This window comes from Balaenoptera borealis (assembly GCF_965194805.1).
Source record: "Balaenoptera borealis genome assembly, chromosome: 3".
NCBI lineage: Eukaryota > Metazoa > Chordata > Mammalia > Artiodactyla > Balaenopteridae > Balaenoptera > Balaenoptera borealis.
The window spans coordinates 145431316-145444295 of NC_138866.1; the positions used below are offsets into that span (position 1 = coordinate 145431316).

Below are 12980 nucleotides of genomic sequence, written 5' to 3' on the forward strand. Positions count from 1 at the left end.
GTCTCACCAGCCACAAAGCATCACAGGGACACAGTTTACACACATGTGGCTCTGAGACCAGCACCTGAACTGAAAGCTTTCCTGTTATGACTGCACCTGCCCAATACCAGTGCGTCTGGCTGCAGGTCGCATCAGACATCTAGTTTCCATTAGGGTTAGCCACAAATGCCAGCGCGGGAGGAGGTGGCAGAAATCAGAGGAACTAGCTAATGCTCAAGAGAGGTAGGGACCAGCCCAGCAGACCCAGGCAAAAGAGATAGTGGAACTTATTTTATTTCCACCAGCATCTCCAGACAGGAGGTCTTGTCACAATCTGTCCAGACATATGGATTTCTCATAAGTCATCTGTCCCCAAAGAATTGTGGAAGCAAATGGACTTGACCAACTTTGAAGATAAGATCCAGAACAAGGAGTATAGAATCCCATCAAATTCTAGGGCACCTTTGCTAATGAGCAGCATTATGGCACAACCAGATGGTTCCCTTCTTTTCTCTGTCATCTTCCCTCTGGCTCCCCAGAGCCCTTTCACGTGACGTCCTGGGCCCCACCCCATTCCAAGCAACTCTCAGCATGCTCTTCTGGGGGTTTGCTCTGACCTGAGACATCTATTTTCAGATCATCAGAGAGCAATGCCAAGAGAACTAGGAGGTCAAAGATTAATTACCATTGAACGGGCGAGCTCCTATCTCTGCATAAATCTTCAGGTGAGAACCCCAAGGACTGACCCTGGGAACACACAACCAATTTCTCTGAACTTAAGGACATGAGATGCCACATAATTAAGAGGCATCTCCCACAGGACAATGTATTAGGCTCCCTCCCAAAAGGCCAGTCTTCACTCTCTTACGTTGCAAGACTTGGAATAGCAACAAAAAGGTGAAAAATCATATCCCACAATCTCAAGCCTGTTCAACTATGTTGGCTTTTGACTCCGTCAAAGTCCTAGTGTGTTTTAGAATACTCTCTAGCTCATAGACAACTTCACCACAACTTGATTCACCCTACAACCTCCGTCCGTGATGGCTGAAAAACACTAACATGCAGAGAGGGGGTGAAAAAAGCTCATCTTGAGTTCTCCTTTTGTGCCTTGGGTGTGCAAAGAGACAGGTATGTGTTTTCAGGTTAATTAGAAAAACTGGGTTCATTGGGGTGAGGAGATACACCCTTGGGTTCCCAGCATGCTGGTGTAAAGGGTGTGCCTGGGGTCTCCAAGCAAGTTCCCATACTGGGACTCACTTATGACCATGTACCCTCACAGACTTGGGTCAGAGACCCCGGCATTGTCTTTCTAGCTGCAACTAAGTCCTTTCTAGAATTAAGACATTTAATGTGTGACTGGCAGGGTGGGCTGTATGTAATCAGTGAAAGAAGGAATATCCTTGTCAGCTTAAAAGATAAGCAGACATTTCTAATCTTTACCCCTGTTCCAAATTGGTACACCACAAAGCACATGGATGCAGAAGAGAGAAGTCAACTGATGTTGAAACGGGTTCATATTTTAGAAGAAAATGTAGTTTGCTTGCTTGCTTCTTTTTGCCAGGGAGGGGACTCCGAGACAAGTCAGGGAAGAGTATCCTATGGAGGAAGATGAATGATGATTTTCTCCTTAGCTCGTGAGTTTCAAAGTGATGGAGGGAAACTAGATAACAGGCTATAAGCAGAAAAGAACCAGGATTTGACGGAGCAGCCATCATCCAATAGCTGGAAGACCACAGTAAGGGACATTCAAGTGCCTGGAGTATATTCTTAAGTGATTCTGACATTGTGATGGTAAAGAAAATCCTGAGTAAATGACAGAGTAATAACTTCTCTCTATCCATATGACACATATTGTGAAACTAAGAGACATTGCCTTGACGTGGATTGAGACCTCTGGATAAATATGTTACAGAAGTCCAAGGAAATAACTGCATCGCGGGTGGAAATATCCTCCTTTAGTGTAAGAGGAAAACGGAAGAGGGTTATTGGAGATCCCAAAATAATTCTTCACTTTGCTACAGCAGCCCTCTCTGGTGCACATAAACGGTGGTTTACTTACCACACCACTTTAGCAAGAGCCCATCTTATGCATAAAATAAGATTCTACTTAATATTTTTTCTGAGAACTATGTAAATGTACATTACAAATAGACACAAGGTCACAGAGTGATATCAACGTTAAGTATAACCATAAGAAGATGTGGTCCAGAGACTTCCTGCTTCTTGTTAATAGCAGTCCCAAGACTGGATGAAGTCAGTCTCTGGGTTCCATTCACAAAGGCCGGCAGGAAACTTAGGATTCTCTTCAAACTCAACTCTTCACTCAACCCCCTGTTGAAAAACCTCTGTCTGGTCTCAGACGTCTGCATGCATTCTCCCCAACCCTATTATCTATACAGAGACCCATGCACCGCCCTCCTTCCAACGTGCACGAAACCCAGGAACTCAGGACACACTGAAGTCAAGCTCCACCTCTGCCTAGGATGGATGCCCCAACAGGAAGACTAGTTCTCATGCCCCCCAAATGGTCCATGCCTATCCCCATTCCCAAGGACAACAACATAAGGAGAAGCAGCAGAAGTTGCTGTACGGTCATGCGCAGTCAGCAAAGACATGTACAATCACCCCAACACATCTGCTCCTGATCCAGCCATGCGCATCAGCCAATTCGCAGGACCTTGTGGTAATCCAGCGAGTTCTACTTCTCTTTTCTTTTTACTACTTCCTGCCAACTGGTATCTATGGATGGATGCTGAGACTAACTGATCAAAGCAGGCTTTCAGATTTACTTTCACCAGGGTTTAGATCCTGGCTGCACAGTTTTCTAGTTCCATGTTTAAATGTCGGTGTTCTAATCTGTAAAGTAAGACTTTGATAACTTCTTCGTGAGAACAGTGTAAATTAAATAAACATACTCAAAGCCCCTAGCAAAGTGCCTGACAGGTGTAGCTGCACAGTAAATGTGAGTTGGCATCCCCTACTACCTCCAAGGACACCAGATAGAAGAAGAAAAGCCTTGAACTATCCTGAATGGCCAGGGCAAGTCAAAGATTGAGGGATTTTCTACAAAGATGCTCCCCAAGTGGATAAAGCCACAGCCTCATTCACTTTCTGACACCCTCTCATTGATGTTAGTTGGAGATGAAACCTATCAAACAGACAAGGTATGTTTCCAATGCCACGGCCACCCCTGATTCTGCCTCCTCAATTTTTTTTGGTCATTCTCAAGTTTTTGAGGTTTTTTTTGCTTTGGATTCAGAATTTCCAGATTTGACTTGTTTCAGAAAAATTTAAGCCAAGCCATTAAAGCCTTCCTTGACTAAATTAAATAAACCAAAATACATTACAGTCTTCAGGAGACTCAATCGCTTTGACCTCCCTGTCTAAAACTGCAAACGCACGCATGCACACACACACACACACACACACAACCACCACCACCACCATTACCATCACCAAGCATTTCTTTTTCTCTCCTCTGCTTTATTTTTCTTCTAAGGACCTATTATTCTCTAACATGAAATATACTTTATCTTTATTTTCTATCTTCCTTATTAAGGTCAGAGATTTTTGTCTGTTTTATTCACAGTTGTATCCTTAGCACCTAGAACAGTTCACAGTACATGAAGAGAGTGACTGTATGTCCCAATTTCTCAGGGAAGGTCCCAGTTTATGCCTGTGGTATCTATTTAATTATTAGTAGCTTCTCTTTTCATTCTCTGAGACGTCCAAGTTTAGCCAGTCAAATATACATAGTTGATTAATAATAAATATTTGTTGAACTTAATTCAAAAATTTGACCAATTTGATACTTTAATTAAGCCCATCAATTCCTGAAACCAAGAGTTTTACCTTGATGTGAATGAAATGCATACGATGTTTTAAAAGCATGACAGTGATTAATCTCTTATAATGGTCCTGCTTTCAAAATTCTCACAAGACTGGCAAACATGTTCTGATAAACTCAAGCTCTACACAGCTGTTAGCATTGAAAAATCCTACACGTTAATGCCTTTATTGGTAACAGTGCCAAGATGACATACCTATAAAAATGGGATCCTGAGAGAACTTGGGAAGCTATGCTTAATTTACCTCCCTAACCAAATCACGAGAGAAATGAATGGAATAGTAAAAACAATCCCATTCACCTGCCCAGAAGACTGACATCAGGATAATGTCATGTAATAGAAACCAGAGGCTTCTCTCTTAAAAATGAACTACAACACACCCAGTTAGTGTCTGGAAACAGCATCTGGCCTGTGGGAAAGCATCTCGAGATGGCAAGAAGGACTCGTATTTCCTAGTCTGTGTGGGATTTTTGAGGTTGGGTAGGTAAATTTTGTGGTTCTATTTTCCCAAGTGGACCATTCTCCAAACAGAAGGAAACAGCCTCTAGGCAAAAAGTGGAAGGAAGCTATCCACTTCTGTCTGATGATCAAGGCAAGACAGATGGAACTTTGACTAAAGCTGCAGTATGTCCATCTCCACTCCAGAAAGTACCGTAGAAATTACAATGGGGAGGGGGAAAACCTTCCCCTCAATACTCAGGGATATGACTCAGTCATGGAGCTCTGTAATAACTATCCTGAACATCAAATTTCTTAGACTAAGCTTCACCTGAAGTCAACGGGGAGACCTCCAGTTTTGCAGACCCTTAAGTCTATGTGGTACTCTTAGTTCCTTAAAGGGAGTCTCTTAGGGAGTGTAGGCATCCAATGTGTATTCAAAACTCAAGGCACCCTTCCTGAAACGCAAGAAAGCAGCCAAACCGCAGTCCATGCAGAGCCTCCAGCCTCTACCACACGCGCAGGCCCGGACCGAATCCCTGGCAGCCATTTGAACTCCGGCGGCTCTCCCAGATGTGCACCTCATTTTAGCAGAACATGGCCCCGGCCCCTCCACCCCCACCCCCACCATGCTTCTTGCCCATGAGACATCCGAAGCACATCAAAGCCTTTGGCAGGAAACTTCCATGAATGTTAAACGATGTCCCCATGATGGGAGGCAGGGGAAGAGAGGTGGGGAGCAGCCCCAGCCCATGGAAGTTCCTCTCCAAAGTCTGCAAGCTGTCAGTTTGTGTGTGGACTGCCCAGCCCCCTGACCCCAGAAACGAAATCCAGACTCACTGTGGAAGCTGCCGACGCTTCTAGCCTCTGCCGCTGCCATGACACGCTGAGCGGGCCCTTCTGGCATAGCCCTTCCTGACAGTGAATGGGGGAGAGAGGGGGGCAGGGGAAGAGAGAAGAAAGGGATGAAGGCACAGGAAGGAAGCATGGAAGGACGAAAGCAAGGAGGAGAAGGGAGGTGGGTATATCTTTAACAGAATGGCGTGTCTCTCTTGGCCACAGCTTCCAAACACCTCTCCCATGTTACTAGAGAGAAAGGCTGACTGCATCAACTCATCCCAACTGCCCTCACTCAGGAGTCCATGGCTAGGCAGACACACCATCACACCACTCCTAGTACATGACAACCAGCTTCTTCCTTTGTGAGCCACCAAGATCCAACTCGTTTCCCTCCAAGGGTTCTACTGACCAGATGAGCCTTCCAGCCAACTGATCCTCTGAAAGGAAATAGATTTTATCTAGAATTTTCATCCCTTTAGGTCAAGAAATAGCAACTTCTCCAAAGCTTCTGAGGAAATGTTTGTCTTCAGCAGAAACATCACTGAATTTATCACTACTTTTAGGGGTTTCTCTCCCAGATGCCCTTCCCTGCCTTTCCAATTTGGAAAGGAGGTGAGCTAACAGGACGTCATCTGTATAGAGCCTCAGCCCTCCTCCTCCTTGCTGTCAACAGAATCACCATTTATTTTCCCTGTTACCACTTAGGAAAAACCGTTTTCCCTCAAAAAGGCTCTTGAGAAGTCAGAGAAGGGGGGGTGTGTCAGGCTGCCTTAGAGAAGGAACTTATGGTACCTTAGCAATAGCATTTCTCAAGCACCTCCCAAATCAAGAGCTCTGGACAGAAGACAAGAGACACAGTCCCTGCTCTCAGTCAAACCAGAGGCAGAGAAGCACAGGAATGAATCAAAAAAGAAGCACATTCATGAAGCAATACATCTGTGTGTGTAAACCAATAAGGCGATGCCAAGGAGACCATCCCATGAGGACAATGAAATGGGCATCACTGGGTTTTGATGGCAGTGAGGAACAGACAGAGAGAAAAAACAAAGGGGGAGATGAGAAAAAGAGCACATGGGAAGTTGGGAAGAGAAGATGTTATGGGCTGAATTCTGTCCTCCCACCAAATTCTTATGTATTAATCCCCAGTACCCCAGAATGTGACTAGATGTGTAGAAAGGGTCTTTAAAGAGGTAGTTAAGGTTAAAAGAGGTCATCAGGGTGGGCCCTAATCCAATATGACTTGGGTGCCTAGAAGACTAGGACATTTGGACCCAGACATGTACACAGGGAAGATGATGTGACGACACAGGGAGAAGACAGCCGTCTACAAGTCAGGGAGAGAGGCCTCAGAAGAAACCAACCCTGCCAACATCTTGATCTCAGACTTTTGTGGTACTTTGTTATGGCAGCCCTAGCAAACTGATGCAGAAGTCCTTATGAAACAATGGGAATGGGCAAGTGCCATTGTGGAATGAGGAACAGGCTGGCTAGGTGTCAGGGGACTTCTTGTGGGAGGGGACAGGAAGGAGACTGGCGGAGTGCAGGGTGGGAAATGTATATTTTTGAGAAATTATATTTCCCCAAGCCTTTAAACAAGCAGGCAGAATGATGAAAAGTTTGAGAAGTATGGGATGGAGGGCTCTGAGACCGAAGGTGCACGCACTGATCCAAGTGTTGGTCTGATCAGGGTGTGAATTAGGATCGTTCCTGCCAACATTCAAAGAACAAGTGATGCTGAGGTGCTATGAAGAAAGATAGAGCAGGATTTGGTGAAGAATTAGGTACAAAGGGGGAAGAGACAAGGTCAAAAATGACTCCCATTCCGGGAACCTCCCAAAAGAGTTTTTGTTCATGCCAACAGACTGCTGAGGAGCGCCTATTTGAGAAGTAGGAGGTCGCCACGGTGAGTTGTATCACCAACGAGACAAGTTTCAATCACCAATGAACTGTCCAGGGGAGACCTACAGGTTAAGCAATCAAAGAGAGAAGAGGTAGAAGCTAAAAATGTAAATTCAAACAGCTTCTGCACAAAAGCAAGAAAGGGTTATAAGCATGTGGGTGTGTGAGCTTTCCAAAGTAGATGTCTAAAATGGTGGCACTAGAACTTCCAATGGGAAGGAGAGAAACCAATGGAAGAGGTAAAGGATGGCTATAAAGGGGAATAGATCATAGAGCATCATTAAGGCATTGAACAAGGATGTTAAGCAGTGGGGGAGTGGATGGGCGGGAGAAGGAATGGGGCAGTTATTGATAATGTCATTCAACAGTTAGTTCAAAAAAGGATTAGACTCTTTAGAGGAAAGGAATCTGAATTTGGCCTTGGTGAAATAATTAGTGAACCCCAAAATGCAGAGTCAAGGAAGGGGTAAGATCAGAAGCTTAAAAATTAAGACAGAAGATGAACACAACCTATTATAGTAGTTGAGGAGACAAATGAAAGTTGGAGGTGGCAGAAAGGTCAAATGAAGAGTTTTCTTTAAAGTAAAAGAGATCATAGAAGACCGAAAGAAAGACTTCAAGATAGAGTGAGACAAACAGTCACAGCAAGAGGTGGGCTAGAAACAGGGCAGGTGACAGATGGTGAGGTGTGAGTGAAGTAAGAAAGAATGCAGATGTGTGAATCTGTTGATATGGAGAGGACATAGGGAGGGGGCAGGGTAAGCTGGGACGAAGTGAGAGTGGCGTGGACATATATACACTACCAAATGTAAAATAGCTAGTGGGAAGCAGCTGCATAGCACAGGGAGATCAGCTCGGTGCTTTGTGACCACCTAGAGGGGTGGGATAAGGAGGGTGGGAGGGAGGGAGACCCAAGATGGAGGAGATATGGGGATATATGTGTATGTATAGCTGATTCACTTTGTTATAAAGCAGAAACTAACACACCATTGTAAAGCAATTATACTCCAATAAAGATGTTAAAAAAATAAATAAATAAATGCAGCTTTCTTTTTGTTGGCCAAAAAAAAAAAGATTGGTGCAGTCAATAAACTCACACCTATGCCTTATTACAGTCCCTCCAGTTGTGAGAAGCTAAGGTTAGAGCATGACTAAAAGGGTCCAGTAGAGTCTCTGAATTGAGGACATTAATTGGGATGGGATAGCCTAGGACTGGAACAATATGACCCAGGTACCAGCATCCCTGTTCCTATGCTCATGGTAGACATACCCGCTGATCCCACATGCTTTTTCACTGACTCTAGATGCACCCACCTAGCTCTTCTCATCACTCTACTTCAAGCAATCACTACCAGTCGTCAGAACACGTACCTGAGATCTACTTGCCACCCCTGGGGCATATAATACTTGGTAACAAGGCAATTAGACTTAAAAGCAACAAAAGGAGTCATTTTTAGGTATAAAGGAAATCCAGTGACATGGAAAGCATGAGGCACTCTGACAATAAAGTGACCCCTCCCAAGTGTTTGGAAATGAAGAAAATACAATTGGTCTCTTTAAGATCAGCATAAAATGGATGAAAACGTGAGTTTACATCCAAGGTTGTCTGAAAAAGTCTGAGTGCCTTCCAGGCCATCATGGCTCAGTTGTACACTGATTGATGCAGATAATAAAAGAATACGATCATAGAGACCTGCAAAAGGATGGGCATGGAATTTGATGGTGGCAATGTTCATCCCCTCCTGGCTTCAGTCAGGGGAGAGAGGAGGATTTAAGCAGAAGACTAGGAAGCCAAGAAGTCCTTGCTATCAGATCAATAGCGATATATCAAAATTTCTTAGCTAGATGACACTGACCATTTGATTCATCTGACTCCCTTGCTCTGATTTCTTCCTCATGTAACCTTCTCGATGTGGTCAGGCACCCCACACAGGCTGGCTTACTGGGAGTGAATGCTTTGATCACACAGCCTTTCAATAATCTGGTCCCCTGTGCACATTAATAAATTGTCCTCCTGGTGCTAACTGCAGTCTCATGGGTGTTTTAATTATTGTGAGACATTCTCTCAGGCCTTTTCACTGATAAGCAGATGTTTGGGCCTTTGGTAGGGAATCAGATCCTGCTGGCTTTTTCTTAGGTGACACCACTGCATCTTCCAGATATACCTACCCAGAATCCCCACATACTGACTATTGGTACCTGGCAAGTGGGGACCATTATAGGACCGTTAAGGAATAATGGCCGTTATTCCTTACCCATCACAAACACTTGGCATAGGGTAATATATTTTTAAATTAAGCACTTTTATTAAGCGCCTTTTATGTGAAATATCACTGTGATAAAAATGGAGTGGGGGGCTTCCCTGGTGACGCAGTGGTTGAGAATCTGCCTGCTAATGCAGGGGACACGGGTTCGAGCCCTGGTCTGGGAAGATCCCACATGCCGCGGAGCAACTGGGCCCGTGAGCCACAATTACTGAGCCTGCGCGTCTGGAGCCTGTGCTCCGCAACAAGAGAGGCCACGAGAGTGAGAGGCCCGCGCACCGCGATGAGGAGTGGCCCCCACTTGCCGCAACTAGAGGAAGCCTTCACACAGAAACGAAGACCCAACACAGCCCAAAAAATAAGTAAATAAATAATAATTAAAGGTGCTAAAAAATAAATAAATAAATGTATTAATCTTAAAAAAAAAAAAAGGAGTGGGTTCCTTTGTCTTTAAAGGAATTTATGCTGTAGAGGGCTACAGGACATGCATGTACCCAAATGACTCAAGGACATGACTAACTAAATAAATACAAAGATCAGGAAGTTGGGGATTGACCCATTGAGTAAGAAAATGATCAACTTCAGGAACAAACTGGGCCACAACTCCAAGGTCCATCCTGGCTACAGAGGCTGGAGAGCATGACTCAGTGGAGGAGAGGCTGTCATGGTGATTGGCAGAGTGGAAGAGATGGCCTACTGACAACCACTGCCAATCAAGTTTGGGATGATGATGAACTTCTTTCCAGAGTGCACATCATCACTTACTAAGCAGACTATACTGCTGGTGATGGTGGTAATGGTGGTGGTGGCAGTGGTGGTAAAATCAGCAGCACTCAAGCCAACAGTTCACAAAGCTCTTGAATATCCGTTATCTCATGTTATGCACAGGAATGAGCAGTGGCCATCGAGTTGCATATGATAAGAGAGAAAAAGGAGGGAGGACCGGGCTTTAACCAGCCTTGTCTCTATCCCCAAGGCTCTAGGGCACACGACCCTAACATCTTCCTCTAGGGTAACAAGGGGCATCACACACTTAGGAGACCTGGAGAATGAGCTCTAGTTCTGAAGGCCTTTGTCTACCACAGAATTCATGGTTATGGTTATCAAAAGTTAGCTTCTTCTTGGAGCTACCAGGTCCGAAATGGGAAAGCTCTTCCTCTGACCAACTAGAAGTGCTTTCTTTTTCCTCCTGGGCTTCCATCAGACCAACTCCAGTGGTCTACATCAGTCCCGGAAGAGTGAGTGGCTTTGTTTATATCTCCCTGAGCTCTCTTATGTAGGCTCTTCTCCCCTTCAATGTTAGGATCTAGCACCAAAGACCATAATAGGAAATACCTTGGCTTGTAAGTAACTTTAAATTATTTAAAATTTCTTATACAGATGGTCCCCAACTTATGATAGTTCAACTTCAGCGTAGTGTGAAAGTGATATGCATTAGGTAGAAATCGTACATCGAATTTTGAATTTTGATCTTTTCCTGGGCTAGCGATAATGCAGCAGGATACTCTGTCATGATGTTGGGCAGCAGCAATGAGCCTCAGCTTCCGGTCAGCCATGAGATCACAACCCACACACTTACAACTATTCTATACCAACACGACCCTTCTATTCTTCACTTTCAGTACAGTAGTCAATAAATTATATGAGACATTCAATACTTTATTATAAAATACGTTTTGTGTTAGATGATTTTGTCCAAGTGTAGGCTAATGTAAGTGTTCTGAGCACGTTTAAGGTAGGTGAGGCTAAGCCATGATGTTCAGTAGCTTAGGTGTATTAAATGCCTCTTTGACTTAGGATATTTTCAACTTACAATGGGTTTATCAGGAAGTGACCCCATCATAAGTCGAGGAAGATCTGTATATAATTTCTACCTTATTCATTTACATAGAATAATAACTACCATCTATTGAGTGCCTAATAGGTACCAGGCAATTTGCATACATTATCTTATTAAACCCACACAAAAGAAGAAATTGTTCTCATTTTTTTTTTTTTTCAGATGAGGATCTAAGGCTTAGAGAAGTTAAGAAAATTTCCTAAGGTCACATAGCTCATAAGCAGAAGCTCAGGATTCAAAGGAATATCTATCTTCTGGACTCCAAAATTAGTGGGTACTTTGCCCATTTTCTCTTGGGTTCTCCCCATCCCCACCTCAGCTTTGTCCTGTGGGACTGGCTAAACTTAAAAAATAAACAACCGGGAGTAAAAACTGTGTTTAAAATTCTGAATATCAAATGCTATGTTGACCCAGTCCTCCTCCTCCTCCTGTTTAGACTCAGATCACAAAGTCCTGGGCTTTGAGGATTAGGAGAGAAATACAATCCTCTACTAGGAGGAAGTCAAGGGAACATACCGTTCTCTTTACATGCAAATATCTTAATTACAGCTCGTAGAGAAGATATTTGTATGGAAATTTATGTATCTTTATAGGTTATATATTCAGTTTGCCATTAAAAAAAAAAAAGCTCTTTATACTTGAGGACCCCAAATCGGGTCTGTTATAATACTCGCCACTGTCAAGTTATAAAGAGGCTGCTATCCTCACCGTCCACAGGAGCAGAGAAAGATAAAGTGAATCAACACCCTGCTGCCTTCTCCTCTCCTTTCTTGAGGTTAGGTTCCAGTATAAACATGCCTCAAGTTCTTGAAACTTTCTGATGAGGATTCTCCCTGTCCTTACTTTTCCGCAATATCTGTCCCCACGGAGATCAGGCTGACTACCATAGCATCTATCCCATGCCTGCACCACTGTCACTGACAAAAGGAAACAACTAGATTTCAATATTACAGGGAAGTGAAACCAAATTTAGGAGACCCCTGGAAACTGCTCTCAGAAAGAGGATATTATTTTTTTGGCATGTCAAGGGAGGGAGATATTTATATCCCATTGATTCCCCTCCGGCAAATAAAACACAACCAATTACCTATTTTGGTCTCACTGAGCATCTTCTTCACGTTTTCCTGAGTGTTATAATGTCTGTTTTATAATATAAACTGTGTTTATCTCCTCTAAGGATATAGGACAATATAGACTTATTTTGCGGCAGGTAAAATTCTGGCTAGACATAACTGAGAACTTCCCACTTCTAAAGGGTGTTATGAATTAGAAAGAAAAATATAGACAAATCTCTCACTAATGATAGCTTCCCTTTGCCACAGCTGGAAGGAATAAGGGGAAGCCAGTGGAATCCCGGGAGATGCACCGGAATAGAGCAAGCAAACCATCTGTCAGGAATGATTTTGAAGCTGTTCTGCCTGGGGCCACAGGGGTGAAATAGATGACATTTAAGGCTCCTTCCAGCTTCATGTTTCTTTAAAATTGAATGATTTGGCATTTGTTCATCTGTTTTTAACACTCTAGGGATGCAGAATGGACTCGGTGGCCTAAAAGATGCATTTGTAAAAAAATCCATCCCGACCCTCCATTTCACTGTTATTCTTTTTCAAGGTTACAATACAAAACGGATAGAGGCTTTGAGTTCCCAGCCTCACGAATTCCGATGGCTTCTCTTCCACACTCCACTGCTAACCCTACAGCAAACAGCCTTATTGTCTCTTCCCTGGACCATTGCCATGGCTTTAGTGGCCTCGGGTCCCAGCCGTCTCTCCTACAAGCCACTGCCTGATGACTGGTCCTCACAGAGCCTCATTTACACTAAAACAGATGACAAACTTCCCATGACTGTCCTTCAGCTACCCACGTCAGAAC

General features: G+C 43.8%; 1 protein-coding gene across 4 annotated transcripts in view; it reads right to left on the reverse strand.

The window, feature by feature from the left end:
- NTRK3 (neurotrophic receptor tyrosine kinase 3) overlaps positions 1–12980 on the reverse strand; it is a 370144-nt gene that overhangs the window by 23644 nt on the left and 333520 nt on the right. Inside the window, exon 16 of one of the 4 annotated variants that reach the window (XM_082386939.1) lies at positions 5106–5180. The exons of the other annotated variants lie outside the window; for them this stretch is intronic. Within the exon in view, the coding sequence (XP_082243065.1) occupies positions 5106–5180 (75 nt within the window). The remainder of the gene's footprint in view (positions 1–5105; positions 5181–12980) is intronic. 4 annotated transcript variants of the gene reach the window in all.